We start from the raw sequence: 24945 nt of genomic DNA, 5'->3' as shown, positions 1-24945 counted from the left end.
GCCCTCACTGTTTATTTACTGTCAGGCCAACCTAACAACTTTCCCTCAGGCATTTCACTCTGTAAGGCCTTCTCAAAAGGCCAGTGTATCCACCGACCAGGTAGGAACATAAATGCCAGTTTGTGGTCACATTGCATCAAATTGAGTCAATGTTTTGTCCTATTTTTTGAGAAATGTCCACAAAAACCCTACACTGTTTTTGGACAGTTTATATTGCAGTACACAAGGGTGGCCTGCAGGGGTCAGGCTATTGGGTTCCTGTGCTCCAGTCGGATGGCTTTTTTCGAGACGAGCGAGTGGTCTTCATGTGGTCAAAGCTGGGTCAACTTGCACCCCACCTTCCCATTCTCATCATGCTGGAATCTGCCATTCTCCAGAGCATACTCCCTCTTTTCCTCCTCTCCATCTGTGGCCACCGCCTGTTCAAGGTCGTCATCAGCCGATGGTCCTCGGCAATGCTTCTTGTACAGCTGGTAGGCTGAAGGAGAAAGGCGAGATCAGCCTGTTGTGCCATGTTGTCGTGGACATGGAATAATATCCTTATTTTCACTTCATAAAATACACATATTATGTATTGTGTGTGGATGCACTTGACCCTGTCAATCCCAAACCCGATATGAAGTGGCTACACCCAAATCGCAAATGGTTTTGGCTTTTGTTGAGAGAATTGAAAAGGTGAGAACATTTTGTAGTGTTTTAATAGGGCCTTAAGACAATAGTATAGCAGTCATTTTGATTGGTTGAAAAGGTATAAGGTCTTGGGATTTTACAGTAGTTATGCTTGAGTTCCATATGGCACTCTTGGAATTAGAACAGGGTAAGAACAGCCTTGACAGTTCAGAAAAAGTAGCAGAAGACCATAGTATTATATAGTACCAGGGCTGTCGCTAGTGGGGTGAAAAGTGGAGATGATTCTAGGTGCCTACTGCTTTGGGGGACCCACAGCTGGAGAGGGTTATATTAAAAGGGGAAAGTGTGTGTGTGTGTGGGGGGGGGGGGGGGGGGTATACTTTCAGGAGGCCCAGAATTTGTAGCTGTGCCCCTGTATAGTACAAAACAATGTAATACAATGACAAATAAAAACGATAATGGGTAATGAAGTGGTAGGGAATGGGTATATGCAATGGTTATCTGCAAAATTGTACAATTTCATAGACTGTTGAATTACAGGTTTAAAAAAGGTAATTGTAATTTACCAGTGGTAAAGATCTTGTGTAGCAATTCAGTGGTGCAGCCACAAGCACTCACCTCCCACTGATCCCACGGCAACCACCAGCTGGAAGATGCTGTAGATGAGTGGGAAACTGAACATGACCTCCAGCTCTTCAGCAGAGAAGGACAGCTGGACGATGGTGCTGCAAAGCTGTGCGTTCTGGAAGCCTGTCTCCAGTGCAATTGTGCGACACCTACACGTACAGAACATGTTCTCAGTCAGACTTCTGCACACACACATTCATAAGGATCTGGGTCAGAGAGGATCCTGGCTTCTTCACCAAAATGTCGACACACAAACATGGGTGATAGATGGTCATATATGCATACTCACAGACATAAGACACACACCAGACCTGGGTCAAATGTGTAATTGTTTTGAATTCAAACACTTTTCTGTGCTCAATTGATCTTACCTTGTGCAATTGACCCACCCAGGGTTTGCACTTTTTGACAGTATTTCATAACCAAGCATTATGGAATGAGAACCCGTGGTATATAGCGTATATTGTTGGCACAGCTAGTTGGGTGGTTAGACACCCCCTAGCTGAGGCAATATCCACAATGTACCACGGGTTATCATTCCATAATGCTTTTATACAATGTTTACCACGTTTATCATTCAAAATTACACAAAAGAATGGCAAGACAAACTTTACGTGAATGTATTTTTAATGGCATTATGTTTTATGGTAAATGTATACAAAGGATAGGTCCGGTCCATTGGTCAGTTTGCGTCACAGCCGTGCCAATATTGACGATATACGCACAGCTAAATGGAATGTTCACACATCTTTTAAAATTACTCCGCGTTTGTAGATCACCGTTATCAACTTTGTAATCTAAATGAACGTAACTTAACGTTATTATCATCTCGCCGCTAGTAGCCTACCAAAGTAAAAATAAATTAGTGAGTTTAAAGTGTCCTATGATTTGTCCTTTGATTTGGAAAGGAGTAGGAACGATCTCGGATCGAAATATAGGGTTGCCACACGTTCTGGTTTTCCCGAGATTATCCTCTTTTTTGAGCGACTGCCCCGGAAAATGATTATTCTTCCACGGTACACGAATTGTGCCGGTTTTATGTACTTCTTAACGAGTTCCAAATAAAACCGGATTCTGTTTCCTCTTTACGTTTAGACATTCAATCCCGTATCTGTAAACAGGTAAAAATGAGTAAAACACAGCGACGATTGGCCATATGCCTATACTTCTTTTTAATTGGTAGCAGAAATACGAAAGTTTACCTTATCACCCAGCAACTGCAGCACGGGCTCAGTCTGGCGCGTGCATTCACTTCAACGATCCCACCGTTGGAAAGTTCAGCTAGCTACTAGCCTAGAGTATTTCGCCGATTTCTTTTTTTATTATTTCGGTTTTATGAAATGGGGGGAGAGATGGACGAGGAGGACGAGAGAACAAAATCAGACAAGCAACCAGCAGCAAAAAACAAAACAACAACAACAACGATATACAACGTACAACTCAAGACTGGGCAAAAAGAGAGCACTTTTCGGAATCGATAATGGCGCGTCAAATGTCCCGGTTTTTCACAAATCAAATGTGGCAACCCTATCGAAATACCAGCAAGACCACCAAACCCCGGTGAAGCAACACATGACTCAACGATACTATGAGTTATTTAAGTGATTGCACGTTGTCTAGCAGCGTCCTGATAAACCAAAACAAAAACAAATGACTGTGTCAGTGTCCTCTCGTGTAACGTAAACTAGCAAGCTTACAGTGGGGATACATTATTGCAATAGCGTTGCTTAGCTAAGGTTAGTGCAGTGGGGAGACATTATTCCTACTAACGTTTGCTAGTTAACGTTCACAATACCGTTGCTTAGCAGCCAATAAACTGCTATTCAGTGGAAGAATAAAACATAGTTCCATTAAAAATACATTAATTTAAAGTTTGTCTTGTGTTTCTTTAGTGAAATTTTGAAAGATAAATGTGGTAACCGTTGTATGAAAGCGTTATGGAAGTGTTCCATGATGTTTAAGTATTCTTCCGCTGAACAGTAGTTTATTGGTTGCTAAGCAATGTTTTTGCTAACGTTAGCTAGCAATAAAGTATCCCCACTGCACTAGTTAAGCAACGTTAGCTACCAATAATGTATCCCCGCTGCACTAGTTAAGCAACGTTAGCTACCAATAATGTATCCCCGCTGCACTAGTTAAGCAACGTTAGCTACCAATAATGTATCCCCATTCCACTAGCTAAGCAACGTACTTACTTTTGCTACTAGCAATGATGTATTCCCACTGCACTAAGGTTAGCTAAGCAACACTATTGCAATAATGTATCCCCACTGCACTAACCTTAGCTAGCTAGCTAGCTTGCTAGTTTATATTACACCTGACGACACTGACACACATGTAATTTGTCTTTGTTGTCGACATTTATTTGGACACCAGATAACCAGCCAGATAACGTACAAGTTAATCAGAAATCACTCATAGCATCGTTAAGAGTCATAATTTGCTTTGCAGGGGTTCGGTGGTCTTTCTGGTACTCGATCCGAGGATGTTGAGTCACTTGTATTTTTTTTGTTCATACTCCTTTCCAAATCCTCAAGAAGGTCTAAGGACACTTTAAAATCACTCATTTGGTTTTACTTGGTTGGCGAGATGGTGATAACGTTAGATTAATTTCCGTCACGTAGATTGTATTGTGGATATTGCCACAGCTGGAATGCAAACTGACCAATAGAAACAATGGACCGGACCTATCCGTTGTATAAAGTCCAATACACCAGACAAGCTGAATAAAGGGTAGAAAAGTATTTGAATCCAAAACGATTAGGCATTTGACGCAGGTCTAATACACACCTGTAAACGTGTGTATATGTATGTTTGCTCAAACTCATGCATGCACATGTCCGTACTTGCTAACCTACAGGCCGTTGGCAGCAGATATGATTATCTGCTGCAGAGATGGACGGACAGACAACAAAGGCTTACCTGAACCAGGGCTGTCCCACAAAACGGGCCAACAGAAAGCCAAGACTGAAGCCTATCACGGGGTATATGGCTCCAATGATCCAGAGAGAGGGAGAGATGATCCAAGATGACTGATACAGAACCCCACCCACCACAGCAATAACCACAATGAGGACGATGCCCATGATGGAGCCAACCTGTCGAGCACAGCTGCCGTCAGCACTGGTCAAGAACATGCCGCCATATGAATTGCAAGATCAAAGATAATGTTTCAACTACAGTGGGCTCAAAAATTATTGGCACCCCTGACAGAAAATGAACAAAAAAAATTCTAAACAATATATTTATAGACAAACTCGAAATACCAACATGTGATAAATACTGTGCTATATTAATGTTTCAGTGGAACCAACAAAAATCATTTACTGATTTAATAAAAAATCAGTTTCCTCCAAATCAATTATTGGCACCCTTAAAGATTATTGTAAATAACACCTGCCAAAATTAAACCAGGTATTAAACTCCACTTATTTAAGTTTTATCTATGTGTTAAGGAACTGTATTGAGTGATTACATCACTTCCTGTTTCACTAGGGTATAAAAATGAGGTAACACACATGCAATATCCCCTTTGTCATCCAACACCATGAAGAAAACATTCATAAACGTGGTAATGGCTACAAGAAAATTCACAAACGATTGAATATACCACTGAGCACTGTCAGAGCAATTATAAAAAAGTTCAAAAGATATGGAACTGTTGAAAATCTCATGGGTAGAGGACGCAACTGCATCTTGCCCCCCAGGATACTGAGGAGAATGGTGAGGGAAGCAACAAAATCCCCAAGGATCACAGTGAAAGAATTGCAGGCCTTGGTGGCATCTTGGGGTCACCAGGTTTCAAAAAGCACCATCAGACGCCACCTCCATAACCACAACCTCATTGGAAGGGTTGCTAGAAGAAAGCCTTTTTTGACCACAAGACACAGAAGAAAGCGCTTGGAGTTTGCCAAACGTCATTGACATTATGACTGAAACAAGGTTCTCTGGTCAGATGAGACCAAATTGAACGTTTTGGTTAGATACAGCATCGGTATGTTTGGCGTAGGAACAGAGATGCATACAAGGAGAAGCACCTCATACCCACAGTGAAATATGGTGGTGGGTCAGTCATGTTTTGGGGCTGTTTTAATTCCAGAGGTCCAGGGGCACTGGTTAGGATTGATGGCATAATGAATTCCAGCAAGTATCAGGCAATTTTGGCTGAAAATCTGGTTCCCTCTGCCAGAAGTCTGGGACTTGGTCGTAGGTGGACTTTCCAACAAGACAATGACCCAAAACACACCTCAAGATCCACACAGAAATGGTTCCGTGACAACAAAATCAACGTTCTGCAATGGCCATCTCAGTCACCAGACCTCAATCCAATCGAACACCTGTGGGCTGAGTTGAAGAGGTCAGTTGATAAGCACAAACCCAAGAACGTGAAGGATCTTGAAAGGATATGCAAAGAGGAATGGTCCAAAATCCCTCCAAATGTGTTCCTTAATCTTGTCAAAAATTACAGGAAGAGACTCCATGCTGTTATCCTTGCCAGAGGTGGTTGCACTAAGTACTAGGTGAAGGGTGCCAATAATTCTGAAACCTTGATTTTGTTGAAATTTATTTTTTATTAAATGATTGTTATGATTTTGGTTGTTTCCATTGAAACATTAATAAAGTACAGTATTTGTGTATTACCTTTCTCTATAATTATATTATTCTTTTTTTTAAAGCCTTGTTTGTGCATTGCTGGTGAGGGGTGGCAATAATTCTTGAGCCCACTCTACGTAGGCCTTCAAGGAGAAATATTTCAATTTGGATTACTGGACTCAAACAAATTGCTGTAATTTGTTTGAGTCCAGTACTGTAATGTAATGTAATGTAACAAGGGCCTAGAACCAAAACTCATCAGTTCCATTCCGTGTGAACATAATCTTTCACACATAATGTGTAAGATTAAAGTCATCATTTATTAAATGAATGCTTTATCTTGTTTCTTTCAGTTGCCAAGCATTTTTTGATAGTTGCTGTGATACCGCCATTCAGATTCGTTGCACTCCTAAAAAACTATTTTAAACTGTTTTAATTGAGTAATCCCTCTGTTTTTGTGATTATGATTGGTTCTCTTCCTTTGTGTATATGAGGATTTTGATTGTGTTTCAGTCTGAGGATCTTTCTAGGGAGAAGGGTGGGGGTTGATTGGTTTCTTAGAAGAGGACTTTGATTTGTTCCCACCTTGAGGATCTTCTTAGCGGCTGCGGGCCACCGATTCTTGACGTAGATCCCCAACGCAACAGGGATCAGGAGAGATATCAGAGTGATACCTGTGCAAACAGGAGAGCCATGTCTCATGAGTCCTCCCCTAAAGCCCAGCTGAACACAAAAGCCAATGCCTCATTTTACCGTATATGTTTATTATGTCTAATTACTTATTCTGAGTTATTGTGTGCTTCCATTGTGAGGTTTGATGTCTAGAAATTGATGTCATTATAATGGAGTTTTTAAATGTCTATAAATCACATCTTTATCACAATCAAATGACAGATCTAGCAGAGGTAAATTGCAGCCGTTAATCATACAGTATATTGTTTATACGGTTTGGAATTTTGATAAAGATAATATACACTCAGTGAGCACTTTATTAGACTTGTTTTTTGCCTTATTGGTCTGCTGCTGTAGCCTATCCACTTAGAGGCTTCAATGCATTGTCTGTTCAGAGATGCTCTTCTGCATACCACTGTTGTAATGTGTGGTTATTTTTAGCATTACTCTCACCTTCCTGTCAGCGTTGAACAGTCTGGCCCTTCTCCTCTGACCTCTCATTAACAATGACAATTAAATTTTGTCTGAAAACTCTGGAGACAGATGTGCATGAAAATCCCACGGGATATGCAGTTTCTTAGATACTCAAACCACCCTGTCTGGTACCATCACTTAGATAACATTTCTTCTGATTTGGTCTGAAAAACAACTGAACCTCTTGACCACGTCTGCATTAAATTGTTTAATCTTTTCTCTTGAAAAGATAGCAAATGATTCTGAGGCTTGGTCTGAACATCATCTGTGCCAAATTTGGTGAAGATTGGACATAATTTGTGGGCTGTGAAATTTTTAAAAACGTTTTCTGAAAATTCAATATGGCAGAAAATCCAATATGGCGGGAATTGACGGCAATTGATAGTCAAGAAAGTAAAGGGCATCGGTAGGGAATAGTAAACCCTAGCTATGTGGTGGAAGGGAATGTGGATGGTATAGTAATTTTATCTATGCTCTGGTAGGGAAGTTGTTTGATATAGGAAGGTTTATCTATTTATACCCAGCAAGGCAGTGACTACCAGAACATAGGCACTATACCACCAGCATATAGGGGGGATCTGGATGGTCTAGTGCCTATGTTCTGGTAGGGGATCTGGATGGTATAATAGTCTTACCTATGCTCTGGTAGGGGATCTGGATGGTATAATAGTCTTACCTATATGTTCTGTTAGGGGATCTGGATGGTGTCATAGTCTTACCTATGCTCTGGTAGGGGATCTGGATGGTATCTGAAGAGGTCCAGACAGAGGTGTAGATGAGCAGGCACAGAGGCATCATTCCCATGGCCAGTATGGAGGAGCAGGTTGTCATACTGATACTGTAACATGAACAAACACACGCTTATTAGTACTGTAAAGGAATCTCATGCACACATACTGATACTGCAAATTATACACATGCTGCAGCTCGCTCATGCATACACTTATGCACTGCACTGCTTGGAAAGCAAAATTATGAGTCTTTAACCCAGTATTAAAATAATGGTAAATTTTCACATTTGTCCAAAAATAAAAGGCAAGTTAAAAAGCTAAATGACTAAAATGTAAATGTCAATAGAGAATTAACAACAGAGAGAGAGAGAAAGATAGAGGGGTGACAGATACATTATTGACATAATTGACTCAAGAAAACCAAACACAATTCCAAAAAAAGTATGGTACATCGACCGAAACACAACATTACAAAAATACCCTCACCCTTTCATTGTGGGTAATGGTAAAGTTATTGCACAGCCCAGTATAGCCACATAAACTACACCTCCAATACAGCATGCTCTACAAAAACATTTTGTGAAATTTGAGGCAAGCGTACACAACCGTGGCAATAAAGACACACAGGAAGCATCCATCCTTCTCAGAGGGAGACTGTCTTTGGCTGGGAGAATTTCGGCAGCCGGACAGAGAGGAGAGTGCAGGAGCCCCTTCTCACCTGAGATCCATATCCCCGTCCAGCCAGTAGGCCAGGATGTTGGAGCTGGACCCACCGGGACAGCAGCCCATGATGAGGATGGCCACTGCCTGCACGGGCATCACGTTGAATGCCAGCGACAGCGCGAAGGCGGTGAAGGGCATGATGCCAAACTGGCACAGGAAGCCCACGAAGATGCCCCAGGGCCTCCGGATGTGGCCCCACAGCTTGTAGATGTCCACGGTGCAGCCCATGGCAAACATGACCATGGCCAGCATGACCGTGAGCACAGCGCTCAGGACCACACTCAGGATCTCGTTGAAGTTGCTGGGAGGGACCAGGCAGGAGGTGCCGGAACATTGGGTGGCGTTGGCAAAGCACGAGACCGCGGAGAAGGAGGCGAGGGCAGACATCGCAGAGCCGGGAGTCTGAGCTAGAAAGGTAGAATCCGACTGAGGGAAGGCAGAGGGTGCTGGTGACAGTGCGTTCCTAAACTGCAGAGGACTGTCCCGAAGGCGCCTCTACCCACTTGTGTCACCTACAGTAACAAGCAATGCACTGGCTTCCCCCTGCAAAACAATGCCTATTAATACCCACCTGACCAAGGACAGAATTTCAAGAGGAAAAAAATTAACCTGCACGGAGGGTTTTATGGGGGCTGGTGACAAACATACAGAGGGAAATGTGTCATTGATTCAACTTCAGGGACAATAAATGTAATTGCAAAAAAATGTTTATCACACCCTAAAATTTGTTACAGGCACGGTTGTCACGCATCACGCCCATGAGGATGCATGTAGCCTATGCACACACTCATACATAAGCTCACACCCACATGCAGGCATGTGTGCAGAAATGCATACGCAGTCATACTCATACCTGTACATACAATATTATGTGCCACTCTAAACTCCTTGAGAAAAAAAAACAGTAAAACTATAGAACAAAGATGAAGTGGACTTTATCACTGAGTAGAGACAGAATGTACTTCTCAAGTAAGAGAGGAGGAGTCTGTGTTCACTCTTACATTACATTAGAGCCTAAAGCTGCCAATGATGCTGGGGGTCTCCTGTTGGAGGGTGGACGCTCAAAGTTCAGTGCAGGATTTCAAACGGGCGGGCAGATACACACGACTGTCAGTTAATATATCATGGGAAATATTTTTAGCCAATTCAGCCAGGGTCAACAATTATTAACATTCATTTGCTAGACACTTTAGACCAAAGATCCTTCAAGGCCATCCTGGCAAACTACAGTAACAACAAACACCAGACTAGGCTGTAACACTATAGTTACTGAATGCATGCCCGTCCACAGTAGACCACGACACAACCCTGGTGAAAAATCTAGTTATGACCAACTTGAAATACCAGCGACCAGCAATCCTAGCTTGAGCTGTTTTGTTCAGCATAGGATTCAGATAACAGTTCACAAATATCTCATATATTCATCTCATAAATGATCAGCACATTTCACAAAATGTTTACTGTGAATATTAGAAGACAAACAGGAGGGGCTCGAGTCAAATCGATAAATAACAGAGGTTGCTGGGTGGCTCATAATTTTAAACCTTTTGTTCCAGAGTGTGGATAAACTGGAATCCTGATTATGGCAGCCTGCAGTAGTGTAAGAAATATGAGTTACTTATAGGATGTTATGAATAATATTTTATGACTTTCAGTACCCCTTCTTGAGGATGTTTAAAAAAATGTGAGTCATTTGACCACTGGGGGGGTGCAGCAATAAGTAAAAAAGCATTTTGCCCAATGACTTTTGATGTTTTTGCCTTAAAATTGTCATCATTGTGCGTGGTTGTATCTCAAGGCAGAGTCAAGAGCATTTGTCCATTACAGTCAATCAAAAATGGTGGCAGAGTTGCCAAACAGGAAGTGAGGTCATAACTCAGCAATGTTTTGATGTATCAAAACCAAACTTGGACTCGGGACCCCATTTTGAGGAAGCACCAGAAATGTTCTGTGATTTGACCACATTTTTGCATAATAAGCAAAAATCCGTTGCCCTGCTCTGCTGGACTTCTTCATTAACGCATTTCAATGAGAGTATGCGTCTGCGTTGCCCTGCTCTGCTGCCCATTTCAACCCTTTCATTTCACATAATTTCACCCATTCCCATAGTGTGATTAATGAAGTAGCATACAAAAGGACACACCCTTGGTCTAAGACTAGTTTATTAAGCAAAGTCAGTTACATTGGTCTTTTGCACAGAATATTATGATACAAGAAAAAGAGAAGGGATGCTAGGTATATGTTGTTTTACAAGAAGGCACAGAGCTGGCCACTCCATTACCTCAATCCTTTTTGACTGGGGCAAAGATGTTGCTCGCTTACTTGTGTGTTTGGGGTCGTTGTCTTGTTGAAACATCCATTTCAGGATGTCAAACTGATCCATGATCCCTGGTATACAAACCCAACACCGTAGTACCATGATGTTTGCACCACCATGCTTCACTGTCTTCAGTGTACTATGGCTCGAATTCAGTACCCGGGGGTCACCTGACATACTGTCGACGACCACTAGATCCAAAAATAACAATTTTACAGTCCACAGAATATTACGCCATTTCTCTTTGAGCCAATCGATGTGTTCCTTGCCCAATTTTAACCGATTGTGCACATGCCCTTTTTTCAACAATGGTGCTTTACGGGGGCTTTTGGCTGATAGCTTAGCTTTTATCAAACGTCTTCTGACTGTAAAAACACTTACAGGTAATTCTAGATCATCTTTGATATTTTTGGAGCTTATGAATCTTTGCCATTCTGACTATTCTTTGATCTGTTTTAACAGTAGTTGCTTGTTTTCTTCCCCTTGTTTCGGGTTTTTGTTGCCATTTTAAAGCATTTGAGATCATTTTAGATGAGCATCCGATAATTTGCTGCACTCCAATCAACTTTTTAATCATATGACATTGTTCCTCCGAACAATGTTTGGAATGACCCATTTTACTCAGCAATTCAGAAGGAAATATATTTTATAACAATGTGTCAAACATTTGTTTCCCTTCTTCCTTAATAAAGCACAATTAATGACACCTGTTTTTTCACAGAATGAATGAATTCTCTAATTAAACTCCACACTGCTATTATTTTGTAGACACCCCTTTCAATGAATGAGTCAATTACTGAGAACAAGTAGCATGCATGTCATGACAGTTGGGTCTGTTGTTTTTCTATTACACTACTACATCTACAACTAAAGTATTTGCCATGCAGAAATATCACTACTACTAATATCATCAGGTTACCGTAAATCCTCAAATTGTGTCCAGGGTCTTCTATTTACTTAGGCTGCACAAAGCACAGGCCTTTATTTGGGGCAGGCTTGTATTCGAGGCAGGCCTTTATTTCTTATTTGGCTTCTGTTGTAGAATTTTATTCTTAGAAATAAAGTAAAAGGCTACACTTAAAGTGGGCCAACACTGTTCAACACTTCCTGTAACCGTTCAGAAATCAATTAGTGTAGGCTAATCAGGAAACACCGTTTGGTAAGTCATAGTGTCCGTCTTAACAGACTTAGTTTATGGCAAATATTCTCAAACACAATAAATCACATGCAAGTCCAGAATCCATAAAATAACAACTTGCCAGATACGCCTTCATGAACAATAACACATTAGCGTAGATAACAGCAAATTAAGGATCTTTTTTTCCTAAAGTGCGTTTTATTGTGACACATGCGTTTCGTTTGGAGCAGCATACCGGTAGGCTATCAAAAGATTTTCGCTTTGGTTTGGGATTTAATTTACTTTTGGACTGTTTGATTCTATTGCTAAATGTTGGGACTGATGGGCACTGAAATCTGGGGGGTATTTGATGATTGTTAAGTTTTATGTAGTTGAGTGTCGGGATTTCCACCCGTCTGTTTATTGCGAGCCAAGGCAGCCGCTTTCATTCATTCATTGAACGTGCGCTGTGCTGTAAATACATGGAAACCTTATTGCGTAGCCAAGTAGCCTAAATGGAGTTAATTTTTTATTTTTAACCAGCCTGATTTACTTTTTATTAAATTCATAGGCTGGGATGCCTTGCGGCAACAATTGTGTTTGAATGTATACTGCTTCAGCCTTTGGCAAGCTACTCAGAAGGGGGCGGCAAGCGACTGGTAGCTTGAGAGCAACGTGTTGGAGACCCATGGTGTAGAACGACTTTTCATTGGCAACCGTATTAAACCAACCAACGATATAAAATATTAAGAAGCTCTTTTATTTCATTGAGTTAAATCGAAACAATGTCTTCTAGTGCTCATGGACTGATAGCCCTACTGATAGGCAATATTACCCCGGCTTGTATTTGGGAGCCGGCCTTTATTTGTCCGAATCGGCCACGCCCCCGGCTATTATCCGAGGCCCGGCTTCAAATAGAATCCCGGACACAATTTGAGGATTTACTGTGCTGTACTACCATGTAAAAGTCACTGGCTTTCTGCAGCAATGTTGTGGCCTGTAGGGTATAAAATATTAAAAGGTATTTAGCGCTTTTATCTGAAGTGACTTCCAGTCAATTAGATTACACAGGGGTGTGGCCTGTATAGTGTAAAATAGTCACTGGCTTTTATGTAGTATGGTGTGGCCTGTAGAGTGTAAAATAGTCACAGGCTTTTATGTAGTACGGTGTGGCCTGTATAGTGTAAAATAGTCACTGGCTTTTACGTAGTAGGGTGTGGCCTGTAGGGTTTAAATGACTAATTGCTTCAGAGGCAAGAGCATCATAGGAGTGCATATGCTATAATGCTTCTGCTGTAAAAGTGAGGGTGACTTCAGATGTTGTTTCAATTGACAATGAACAGAAAAACAGAAGCACAATTGCATTACTGCTTTTATTAAACCAATCAAATGTCTTTAGTTCTTACAGTATGTACAGCTCTGCCCCCCTGTACCCCAGGGGGTGGTAGGTCAGCTGACCCTCTCTGGTTTGCCCTGATTGGCCGACATCTCCAGGTTAAGGTTCCCGGTCACGTGGGCAATGAAACAGCGGAGGAGGTAAATCCCAGAGAACTGCGTCGAGCTGTCAATGAGAGAGAGAGAGAGAGAGAGAGAGAGAGAGAGAGAGAGAGAGAGAGAGAGAGAGAGAGAGAGAGAGAGAGAGAGAGAGAGAGAGAGAGAGAGAGAGAGAGAGAGAGAGAGAGAGAGAGAGAGAGAGAGAGAGAGAGAGAGAGAGAGAGAGAGAGTGGGCAGCCGTAGTGCGATGCCTGGGGACCCACTCCAGTTCTGAGGCCAGTGCCTTGCTCAAGGCAACAACAGGAGCACACAGAGGGGCAATGTCAACTCTCCAATTCACCTAACCTGCATATATCTGGTGTGTGTGTGTTGGAAGAAGTTAATTTATATATGGCTGTGTGGTAGCTCCTCAGTGTCCCGGTTTTATCAGCAGGGTTATCTGGAAAGCAAGCTTGCCACAGGAAGCCTGTATCTAGCTGGCCCCTATGTCAGTGACCTGCTTGTTACTGCCCGTCACTGTACGTGGTGGTGGGAGCTTTCAGTTTGCCGCCCTGCAGTTCGCATCATATGTGTAAATGCTATCTTATCTTATCTGAAGGCCAATAGTCAGCTGATTCATGGTGACAGAAGTGCACAGAATTACTGACAGCACTGAGCCTCCACTCCTTTTTTGAGCTCTGCAGACCAAGAACGGCAAGACTCTAAAACCTGGTTGTGTCTTCGAAGCCAGTGGCAACTGTGAAACCAGTTTTGTAAAACTAGCATTTCTAAAACAGCCCTGTAAAGGCCAAATATGTAGTTGTGCTTTGTGCAGCTAATCAATGTCTTCTCCCTGGGATTAATTTTTAAATCTTTCCTCCTGGGAATGAAAAATACATGAAAAAAATAAAAGCCCCCAATTTGTCCTGCCTCTCCACTCTCACCCTGTTATCTGGAAGAAACATTTATGTTCGTCTTATCCTCTTTTAGACTATTAAATTCAAATCAGGCGAATAATGGAATAGAACAGGTAACTATAACAGCCAAAACATGAACCACAAAAGTCCACAGAACATGAAGCTACAGTACTTAGTCAAGCCTTGAATGTAGCAGGGCTCAACAATAAGGATTGTGGACGAGGCAAGTAAAAGCTGCGTTGGGACAGTAACATCAGTTGTCCGACTGATGTTTCAAGTAGTGTTCATTTTTTCTAGACATTCATGGAATAACCTGCACTACTTGCATATTCAAGCACATTAAAATGGAGTAACGTTAATCCGGTTGTGTGTCTTGCAAACTCAAACCAACGCCTACTGCAAGTGAGACCTGATTCGAAATGTTGGTCGAAACAAGAATAGGAGGCTGCGCAAATGCTAAAATATTATGAATTATACCCAGGTCTGGGCGATCTCGATTGAGATTGGCTGGAAAGTGTCCCTTAAGAAGTTAAATAGTCTGATCGGCGTTCAAAATGTTCAGTACATACTGGCTACTGGCTACCGTTGATAGCCTACTTAAAAAAATGATAAAATGAGTATCAACTTTTGATTGCAGAAGTTGTAACGTGTTATATACAGAACTTGTTTTACATCATATAACGTACAGTACTGGCACAAAGTATGGAATTACTGTGCTGTAAGAAGACTTTTAGAAGCCCACTCTTAAAAGGGTATGTGGTTGGCTATCAGTGGCATTCCTCCTACCTTTGATTTTAAAAACAGTTGTTTTGAACATAAGTGGAAGGTTAATGAAATTACATGTGACCCGCTCTATCATAATCATGTCATTTTTGGCAGTCTTTCGCTTTCATCTCAATTTTGTAGACCAGTATCTTGGCTTTCATAATCTGCATGGCTTAATGCTAAATTCAGAGTAAAAATATAGTTTTTAAGCTTTAATGCAAGATGTCAAAGTGAAAGTAACACCGGAGTTCTGTATTACTCGGAGGCTAGCCAGCTTGTCAACAGTAACAAACAACCACATCAGCTGCATTTGTGTTCATGTATTTGCTTTCATGGTCTGTATGTCTTAATGTCAACAGTACATTAGTCTAAATATAGTTTATAGGGTTTATACATAAGATTACAAGATATAGCCCTAGAGCCCCAGTGCCGTTAGTCTCCCAGCCTCACGTAAATGCCATCTAGTGGAATAATTTGCCCTTTTTGTCAAAAACATGGTTTGGTGGCACTCAGAATGTAATGCTACACAACTCCCTTGATATCTGGAGTAGAGAGATAACTTTGGTATCGTTAGAAGGCATTTTGTGGTCAATGCGACTGATTTTGATAGAGCCGGTCACATATGACAATCAGTCATTTGAAATCTTTTTTTTTTTTTTTTGCTGATATTATATTTGTTACATATTACATGTATAATTCCAAAATAAGAAACTGTTGCACAATATTGCATTACTCATCAAACTTTAAAAATGCAGTGTTAATTTGTGTCAGGGCTGCATGTGATTTACATAGGCAACCTTTGGAGCAGATCACCAGAACCCATTATGGACTAAGGTGGCCCTATAGAAAACCCACAGAAAGGCCTAGAAATCCCAATGCATTTCAAGGATCAAGTGTCTTGAAAAAGGGTAATGTGATCAAATACGACACTGGCGTCACATCTGTCTGTTAAGGGAGATGTTGCGGGCAGGTCACATCCGCCCATAAGGGGTTAAATGTGTGACTGTTCACTCTATGCTGGTGACTGTGATAGGCACAGAGCCAGATTTGTAGAATGGCTACCTGCCAGTACTGGTTAAACCCCTACCACAGTCACAGCAAGAAAGGGCATGGGCTGATTTCTTTGGACTCCTGGTCATAGAAAGCAGTACAAGATCCTACTGGAGGTCATTGAGTTCGTGTTGGTCCACTAGGTGTGGAACTAGCGTTTAGTTCCATGAAAAGAATAAAAACTGGCAAAATATCTTGTATACTGACATGCTTACTAAATTAATGTATGTATATGCGCATAAAAGGACCAGTTTGATACCGCAAAGGTTGTGGGAAGGTGGCTGAATACAGAACAGAGAGCAATGAGAATGTGAACCTCTCCAAATCATTCACTTGTGTGAGTGACGCGCACACACACGCAAACAAAATCTAAGTTGTAAGAATGGGCATACAGCAATGTAAATCTTTGTTTTCAGAATAAATTGATTACCCCAGAGAGAGCTGCATATATGGTTATGTCTATTTATATTTGTAGATGCTTTTAAAACAAACAATCAGTTTAGGGCAGTAGAAATTCAGTTTGGAACAGTGGACTGGCCCAACCGGGCAAGTCGGGGAAAAAAGTATTGAGCCCTGGATGCAGTTAGAACATTGATACCGATTAAGGTCATCTTAAATCACCACCACCATTTTCTAGAACCTTCTGCCATACCTGACCAGAAAGGGCTGTGGGTAACATCCTCCTGTGTGCGTATGGATGGCTTCCTGCAGCTGGAGCAGGTTTCTCAGCAGCACCCCCTGCCTGCCCTTATCGATCTTCGTCACCACGATCTGCAAGAAAATACATGCCCAGAGAGCACAGGGGAGAGGGAAACGGATAAGAGAAGGTCATTCAGATTCAGCATGCATTTCTGCCTGCCAGAACATGCAGGATATTTTATATTCATTATGTCATTGATAATTCTTTGATTGTTTACCAACACAGTTATTGTGTTTGTACGGTGTCCTAATTCTTCATCTGTGCCATGTCTAAATGTGTTGTCGTATGCTCTGGAAACATTTAAAGGCATTAAAAAACCTTCAATGTCTACAGAGAGTGACATTAGGAAATGGATATTTTATTCAAGGTTCAGATTTTTCCTGACAACACCCTGTCCTCAGAGATATGTTAAAACTGGGCTTCCAACATACAAAGTCTGAACCAGAACAAAGCTTGAATTCACAAAAAAAATACCATGTGTAACCAAGTATGGAAGGAAAAAATAAATTTAAAAAAGCAGTCAACTTGCGCCACCTGTTGGCAAGCCCTGGAAATTTCCAAGTGCAAAACTGCTTGTCATGCTCTAACGATGTGACATCAACATCAAAACCACATCCGTTTTACTCACCACGTAGGGCAGCCCAAGCTCTTCACACATTTCAATGGCAATCTTGTCCATTTCCTGCAGCCCCACCGACCCGTCGACCAATATGAATGTCCTCACCAGACTGGACAACAAGAGAGGAGCGACACCCAGTGGGATTAGCCGGTTCTGCGCATGACAGCAGAAACCCACGTGCATGACTGACCCCCAAGCCAACAGAGACAAAGACTGCTTGGCGTGTAGGTTTAATATCAAGCCCCCCACCCAGGACATAGTCAAATCAAGCCGAACACACTGAATCATTGAGGAGAGAATAACTTGCTCTTCATGCCTGCTAGCAGCTGGATATTTTTAATAATATTCTTCCAGGTTATTTTTAGTTTGCTCATGCAATTCTTCTGTAAATAAACATTTCATTTGTTCATTTGTTTTGGAGTCTGAAGTCTTGAAGGCAGGGCACTGAACTCTACAAGAACTCAGCTATATACACTCTATTAGGTAGACCTGTACACCAGCTTGTTAATGCAAATATTTAATCAGCCTATCATGTGGCAGCAACTAAATGCATAAAAGCATGCAGAGATGGTCAAGGTGTCAAGCAGTTTTTCAGACCAAAAGTCAGAACAGTGGTTTGAGTATCTCAGAAACTGCTGATCTCCTGGGATTTTCACACACAACAGTCTCTAAAGTTTGCAGCGAATGGTGCAAAAAACAAAAAAACATCCAGTGAACAGCAGTTCTGCAGGTAGAAATGCCTTATTTAGTCAGAGGAGAAGGGCCAGACTGGTCAAAGCTGAGAGTAAGGTGACAGTAACACAAATAACCACGCATTACAACAATGGTATACAGAAGAGCATCTCTGAACACACAACAAGTCAAAGCTCTAGGCAGATAGGCCAGAGCAGCAGAAGACAAAACAAAAAAACCTAATAAAATGCTCACTGAGTGTATAGGGCTTGCAAAATAGATTCAAAGCTTCATAAACATTAACAAAGAACACTGCAGACAGTTTTACGAGACTGGTGAACACATTGGGGGACCTTGAATGATTTTCCATACGGAATCTTCTCATATCTTTCCCATCATTTGGTCTGTGCTTACTATAGACGGCCCACTTGAATTCAAACCACAAACATGATCAGGTCTGAAGTCTCAAGACTGGAAACTGAGATATTCAGTGCCAAACAGTCATTTTGTGGTCAGTTAACCACTCCTTTGTTGACTGAGGTATGCTTGGGATACATTGTTTTGCTGAAAGATCAATTTGAAGCCAAGGTTGAGCTTCTTGGCGGAGGAAAACAGGTTTTGGCCAAAATGTTTTGGTATTTAATGGAGTTCATGACTTCATTGACTTTAACAAGATACGACAAGTAACAACAACTCCATAACAGGTCTCAGGCTGCACAAATTACAGGAAACAGTTCCAACCAAAAATAAGATTAAACATAATTTTTGTAAAAAATATTCAGGTAATGCACACACGTACAACATCTGGAGACAATGTTGCTGTGCAATCTGTACTGAAGTCACTCAAAGTGTGTATTTTTTGCTTTAAACAACAAATCGTAAAACCACGATTGCCCCAAAACCAGTCATTGTAAAGCCGACAGGCCATCAAAAAAACTCCTATAAATATCTAAAAGGTCCTTCCTCACACAAACAAAAACACACTAAAACCGAAACTCCAGAAACTGAACTATCCCTCTAAAACAGGAAAACTGCTCTTAGAGAAAGTGCTACACAAGCTTAACTGAAAATATGACTTCATTATTCTTCCTGTCAGTCATCAATAACGTGTTGCCTGTCACTGCCTTGATAGAGCATGCACTCAAGATTTAATTTGCATTCAACAGCTGGGACGTGACAATGCAAAAGCAAGAGTATGGCAATGCAGCTCAAGGTTTGTGCCAGTTGTGTAAAATGAGAGCCTCGGAACAAAGTATGCATACCTTAGTATGCATGGCAGGATCAGGTGAGTATGTGGGTTGCACTAGCCCATGGTTGCACTAGCCCAAAGCAAGCATATCTTAGTATGCATGGCAGGGTCAGGTGAGTATGTGGTCGCACTAGCCCATGAAATGCTGCGTCATTACAACACAGGACATTTTCTAAATCTGCGCTTCACACTAATTCACTTTAAAACATCTAAAATAACTATTTTATGGCTATACTATAAGCCATAATAAGCAATGAGTAAGGTTTCAGCTGTGACCAAAACTATTTTTTGCCAGGCAGACTAATAATATTAAGAAACCCTTAAAGTGATTTGTTTTTATTTACTCGTATTCCTTGCTTTCTCTTTGAATCTCTCTGAATGCTACCAATGACTGTGCAAATATTATGTTCACAAAACAACACCGAAAGATGATTGGCTCAAAGAAACAGGAGTAAATTACTTTGTTGTGGTTCCAGTCATCGCCATTGAAACAAATCATATTTGTGTTTGTATGTTTTTCTGCATAAAAGAAAACACAGAATCCTGTGCTAATGCGACCTCTGGTATACTGAATAGTGGCACTTCCGATTCATTGAATGCCGATAGGCTGCTACTATTCAGGACACATTATTCAAAAGGTCAAGACCAACATCTAAAATAATGATGTTCAGATGGAGTTAAAAAGGATCCTTTAAAAAGGATGGTCAGAGCCATACCGTGCTCTTTCCTCCAGGTAAGACTCAACCATTTCCCGGAAGTCCTTGGGCGCCTTGTAGCCGTAGCCTGGCATGTCCACCATGGTGAAGGCCTTCCCCACTTTGAAGAAGTTGAGCTTTTTCGTGTGACCCTGCGTGGAGCACAGACCAACGTAAGCCCACCATCAGGGAACGGATGAAAATGGAGAGAAAGAATAGCCAAAGGAGGCGATAGAGCCAAAGAAAGAGGCTTGTGGGAAGAGAGAGAGAGGGAGGGAGGGAAGGAGGGAGAAGGACTCTTCTCCTCACCGGAGTTTTTGAGACCCGGACCTCGATGTCAGGCACCAGGGAGAAGAGCGTGCGGATGAGAGAGGACTTCCCCACATTACTCCTGCCGATAAAACACACCTGGGACAGAGAAAGAGAGAGCTTAACACATGAGTGCGCACACACGCACAATATCCCTGACATACACCTAGTACTACATTACATTACATTATTGGCATTTGGCAGACGCTCTTATCCAGAGCGACGTACAGTTGATTAGACTAAGCAGGAGACGATCCTCCCCTGGAGCAATGCAGGGTTAACGGCCTTGCTCAAGGGCCCAACGGCTGTGCGGATCTTATTGTGGCTACACCGGGATTAGAACCACCGACCTTGCGTGTCCCAGTCATTTACCTTAACCACTACGCTACAGGCCGTACTAAAACAGTCAATGTTTAGTCAGAAGGTTATGCAAGGCCAGACAGGTCTAACAGTCTAAGTACAAGTGACAAACTGGGAAGGAATTGAAACACTATACTTTTATGTCAATTAATTGAGCGCTAAATCTCAGATCTGGTGAGAAAGTAATTAGCACTAAGCTAAAGGATCAATGGACAGGTTCAAGTCTTATTGAGTTCCCAGGGCCCTCGGTTTTGTAGACGTCAATATCTCATCTCAGCCCGGGCAATAACCCTTTCACTGAAAACTAACTAGAGAGCGGTAGGGCCAATGTGATTTACTAACTTAGTTTTGATGCTTTGTTATGCTACGGGTAAAATTCAACCCTCCCGGTACTTGCAATGAAGTTTAATTTTCGACTGACAGATTGACTCAATAATGACTAACATTTAAACCATGTGATTTTCTGCAGACGGCACACATTTCTTTGCTAAATGGGAAACGAAAGTGCCAGTACATATTTTTATCTGCGGAAATGTCTTTGTGAATCGACCTGCAGGGTGATATGGCAAAGATTGAAGGAGACCCTCTCTTTATGAGGGGGAAGGCGAATAGACTGTCAGGCCCATTTTCAGTTGATTTCAGTGATTAATATTGTAGGATAGGACCCAGGGGGGGACCAGTTTTCAGCGGGTGATTACAGAGGAGATGACTGCCCCCCCCCAGGGTCCAAAAAACAATCTCAGGCCACAGAGGTAGGACAAAAAGTGCAGCAAAAACAGCGTTTCTCTAGAACCTTGCTGCCCCCTAAAGCCATTTTCACTCTGAGCACAATGAAATGATAATTAGATTTATACTCTCCAGAAGGGCTCTGACTTAGTGGTGGCCCCACGTTAATTGGCAGTATCGGCTACCCCACTCATGTCTGCGGCAGGCTGAAAACGACACTAGGTGAGACTAACTGCTTTTATTTTGAAGTTGGAAAAATGAACGAATGCTTCTACTACTTCTACTTTTGCTTCAAGGGTGCACGAGTAAAACCTTCAGTACTGGTGCAGGTACAGATAAACAGTGGATAAATTACATACAGATTGAATTAGTATCACATAATTATACATAACTATTATTATTCTGATTATACTATACATACAAATTTTTCACAAAATTATTGTCAGCATTTAATACTTGACAGCATATCAAAAATCAATTTAAACAACATATGTTTTGAATGTGGTTACATGTAAGAGACATGTGATTAATAGCTGGTGTTTACATGAGTAATAGGAGATTAAGTAAGAAAAATACCTAATTTTATATTCTCACCGGAGAAATAGTTGACCTTGATGTTATTAAAAGAGGCTTTGTCATGGACCAGTCAATTCTCCCGTTTGACGACAACCTGCTAATTCAATGACTCAACTGAACTGCTACACCCCTACAACCCCCCCCCACCAAACCAAATTGCCCCCACAAACTATTCCCGCACTCAACTCCTCCCACCAACCTGTGCTGACCTCAGGCTGCAGTGTGCCTGGCGCATGGTCCATCCTCACAGCAGAGGTGAAGTAGTCAATGCGGTGTTTTGTGGAGGGGATGAAGAGCTGCTCAGCCCTGGTGATGTCCCCCACGCTGGGCTGGAACAGATTGAACTCCCCCCGCCACGCTCCTGGAGCCAGGTAAGCCTCCAGTGCACTGAAGGGGAATAGCAGGCCCCTCAGCTTCTTCTCGGGCAAATGAGACGCCGCCCGGAAAGAGGCCAGGCTGTGGGCGCATCGCTGCCCCAGTTGGACAGTCCAGAGTGCAGGCCATACCCAGGCCTTTCGTCGCAACATCTGGGGTAGGCGGTCGCACCTCTCACCTCTCACCTCGAGATGTGTACTGCAAATATGGGGAGGAGAAACATTAAAACAAACAACAGACTTCAGAGAGTGAGCTGAGAATGATGGTCCATGCCAAACTGCTGAAATAACACTGCTTATAAAAGGGCACCACTCGCCACTATCTGTCTTGAGACTAGCATGCTTACTGTAAATATGATAAAACTAATACTAACAGATGCAAGACACATTATCTAACATGCCTGAGTTGTGGATGAAAACAGAATAGTTGTGTACTTGACCCAAATAAAACGGTTACTGGGGTTAATTTTCTTCATAGCCTAGAAAAGAGATCGTTTCCACTGCGAACAAACCAAATAACACACACACGTTGCTCAAGGTTCTATTTTGACATGGCCGTGGTTGAACGTACTTTATGTATACGTGTCCGATAATGAAAGACGTGTTAAGTCTTTACAACTGAATATACGAGTTTGTTCACTACTTCAAAAACGTAGTACCAGCAAACGACCAAACCTAGCCACGAAACAAGAGATGGTTCAAGGTTGTACGCTAGGTTGGTGGTTAGACAGCCTGCATATCAAGAACAAACGATATATGTCGAATAAAATAGTGAATGATAAACATTTTATTTCCCCCCGTTTCCAGTGCTACTAGACGTCTGTTGCATCCTGTCTTGTTTAGATAGCTAGCTACCAACGTTACACGATACCTTCTAGTTAACGTTAGTTTCATTCTGTTACACATCTTTTATTACCACTGCTAGCTAGCCAACCGCTTAATTTTACCGTTATGTGAATGATATAAAAACGTACCAGATCAAATCTTTATTGGTCCGTTTTCACTTTGTTGTGTCAATGACCTGACAACAGACACATTGTTACAACAGTGCAGTTACTTCAAACTTTCCAAATCGCATACGAAAAACATTTCTCTTGAACCTCCATGTTTCTTGGGGAGTGTTGCACTTATTTTAGTCCCAGTGAAACCGACAGTGATTGGAATGGTACCGCATGTTTATTTGAATGTATGTATGGCATTTGCTGAATAATTTTTAGTTTTTTCGCCTGTCATCATTCTATCAACATGCCATAATTAAAATGTCTTTAACTTAATTAAATAACTTAATATTTCCATTGCTTATATAATTCCCTACGACAATTCTGTGACGCTAAAACGACGTAACGTTACTAGCAAAATATATATTTTTTCTGTTAGTAAAAACATTTGCGTTCTTATTTTTGCTGAGATAAGGTTGATATACACCCAGACTTGAACATTATGTTTTGAATATGTTACAGAATTGTATCGCAAAATACGGAATAACTGGCTATTTTTGCTGTGTAATGTAAAATCCAGCTATGCCAACTTGACCAGCTTGAAAATTGAGCTGGCCAAGCTAGTCATAAAGTTGGTATTGCTGGATATGAGCTGGTCAACCAGCTAGTGCTGGTAACTTGTCTGATCTGATAGCTGCTGCAAAAGAGCATGTGTGCTCAGTCAACTTACCCTGAATAAATAAAGGTTAATCATAAAAAACAATGTCAAGCTGGGAGCTGATCAACAAGCTAAACCATGTTGAGCTGGGAACTGGTTAACCGGCTACCAGCTGTTTCAAAACCTAGCTTGAGCTGTTTTTATTTTCCGCAGTGTGGAAATTCGTCTGTTTGTATTTTTACATTTAACTGGTTTTGTAGGACTGCTTTGGTTTCCATATCCTCAATTGCCATATCATCAGCCATCAATTTTGTTGTACTGTTAATTAAGTTTCCTGCTAGCTCATGAATGTAGCCTCTTCCTCATATTTTCATTTCTGATAACACAATTATTTATAAAGCCATAAAACTATTACAGGGCAGCAGTTAGATTAAAACAGTATGAATGATGTCTGTACAGTGATGATTCATCGCTGTAAAGAGGATAACTCTAAATTCAGTTAATCCTCTGTTGAATTCTCCACATTTATAACATACACCATGGAACCTCCTTCATAATGCAAACTATACTTAGACATTTTTTCAGGCACTAGTCACAGGTTGAAGAGTTGCGAGTGGTTGTTTCTTTCTTTCTCCACAAAGCTCTCTCGCCTCATGCATGAGATGTGACTCACACATTGAGGTGTAATCTCAGGCTCACACATGCCCTGGTTCTTAAATCGTATCCGTTTCAGGGACAGCTAGTATACTAGGTGAGTTTTAGAAGTCAAGTTTAGTGCAATTTGAAAATGAACATCAGAGAGAATGTATATTTCAGAACAAATTGTGTTGTCTGCTGCCCCGCCCCCTTAATAAAAGGGAATAAAATGAATTTCATATGGTATACTGTAAAAATGACTCAAAAATGCTTAGCCTATCATTTTAATAAAACCAGTGTGGATTATTGATAATGAATTTAACCCCTTAAGTCCTGGGCCTTAA

At 41.5% G+C, this 24945-nt stretch overlaps 2 protein-coding genes across 2 annotated transcripts; both read right to left on the bottom strand.

The window, feature by feature from the left end:
- Window positions 1-311: 311 nt before the first annotated feature.
- On the bottom strand, window positions 312-8837 carry LOC133125120 (ileal sodium/bile acid cotransporter-like). Its single transcript, XM_061236853.1, has 6 exons — window positions 8446-8837; window positions 7716-7834; window positions 6436-6524; window positions 4180-4355; window positions 1249-1406; window positions 312-478 (listed from the first exon to the last, which is right to left on the bottom strand). The coding sequence occupies exons 1-6, from the start codon at window positions 8835-8837 to the stop codon at window positions 312-314; spliced, it is 1101 nt and encodes a 366-aa protein (XP_061092837.1).
- Window positions 8838-13243: 4406 nt separating this feature from the next.
- On the bottom strand, window positions 13244-23510 carry gtpbp8 (GTP binding protein 8 (putative)). The gene is made up of 7 exons (XM_061235409.1): window positions 23344-23510; window positions 22205-22568; window positions 20334-20432; window positions 20046-20176; window positions 17418-17517; window positions 16742-16860; window positions 13244-13445 (listed from the first exon to the last, which is right to left on the bottom strand). Exons 2-7 carry the CDS (start codon window positions 22520-22522, stop codon window positions 13334-13336), a joined length of 879 nt encoding a protein of 292 aa, XP_061091393.1. The 5' UTR covers window positions 22523-22568; window positions 23344-23510; the 3' UTR covers window positions 13244-13333.
- Window positions 23511-24945: the final 1435 nt, after the last annotated feature.

The sequence above is a fragment of the Conger conger genome, chromosome 3 (assembly GCF_963514075.1).
Source record: "Conger conger chromosome 3, fConCon1.1, whole genome shotgun sequence".
NCBI classification, from domain to species: Eukaryota; Metazoa; Chordata; class Actinopteri; order Anguilliformes; family Congridae; genus Conger; species Conger conger.
The sequence above is the reverse complement of the archived record's forward strand: the minus strand, read 5'-3'. Positions and strand labels throughout refer to the sequence as shown.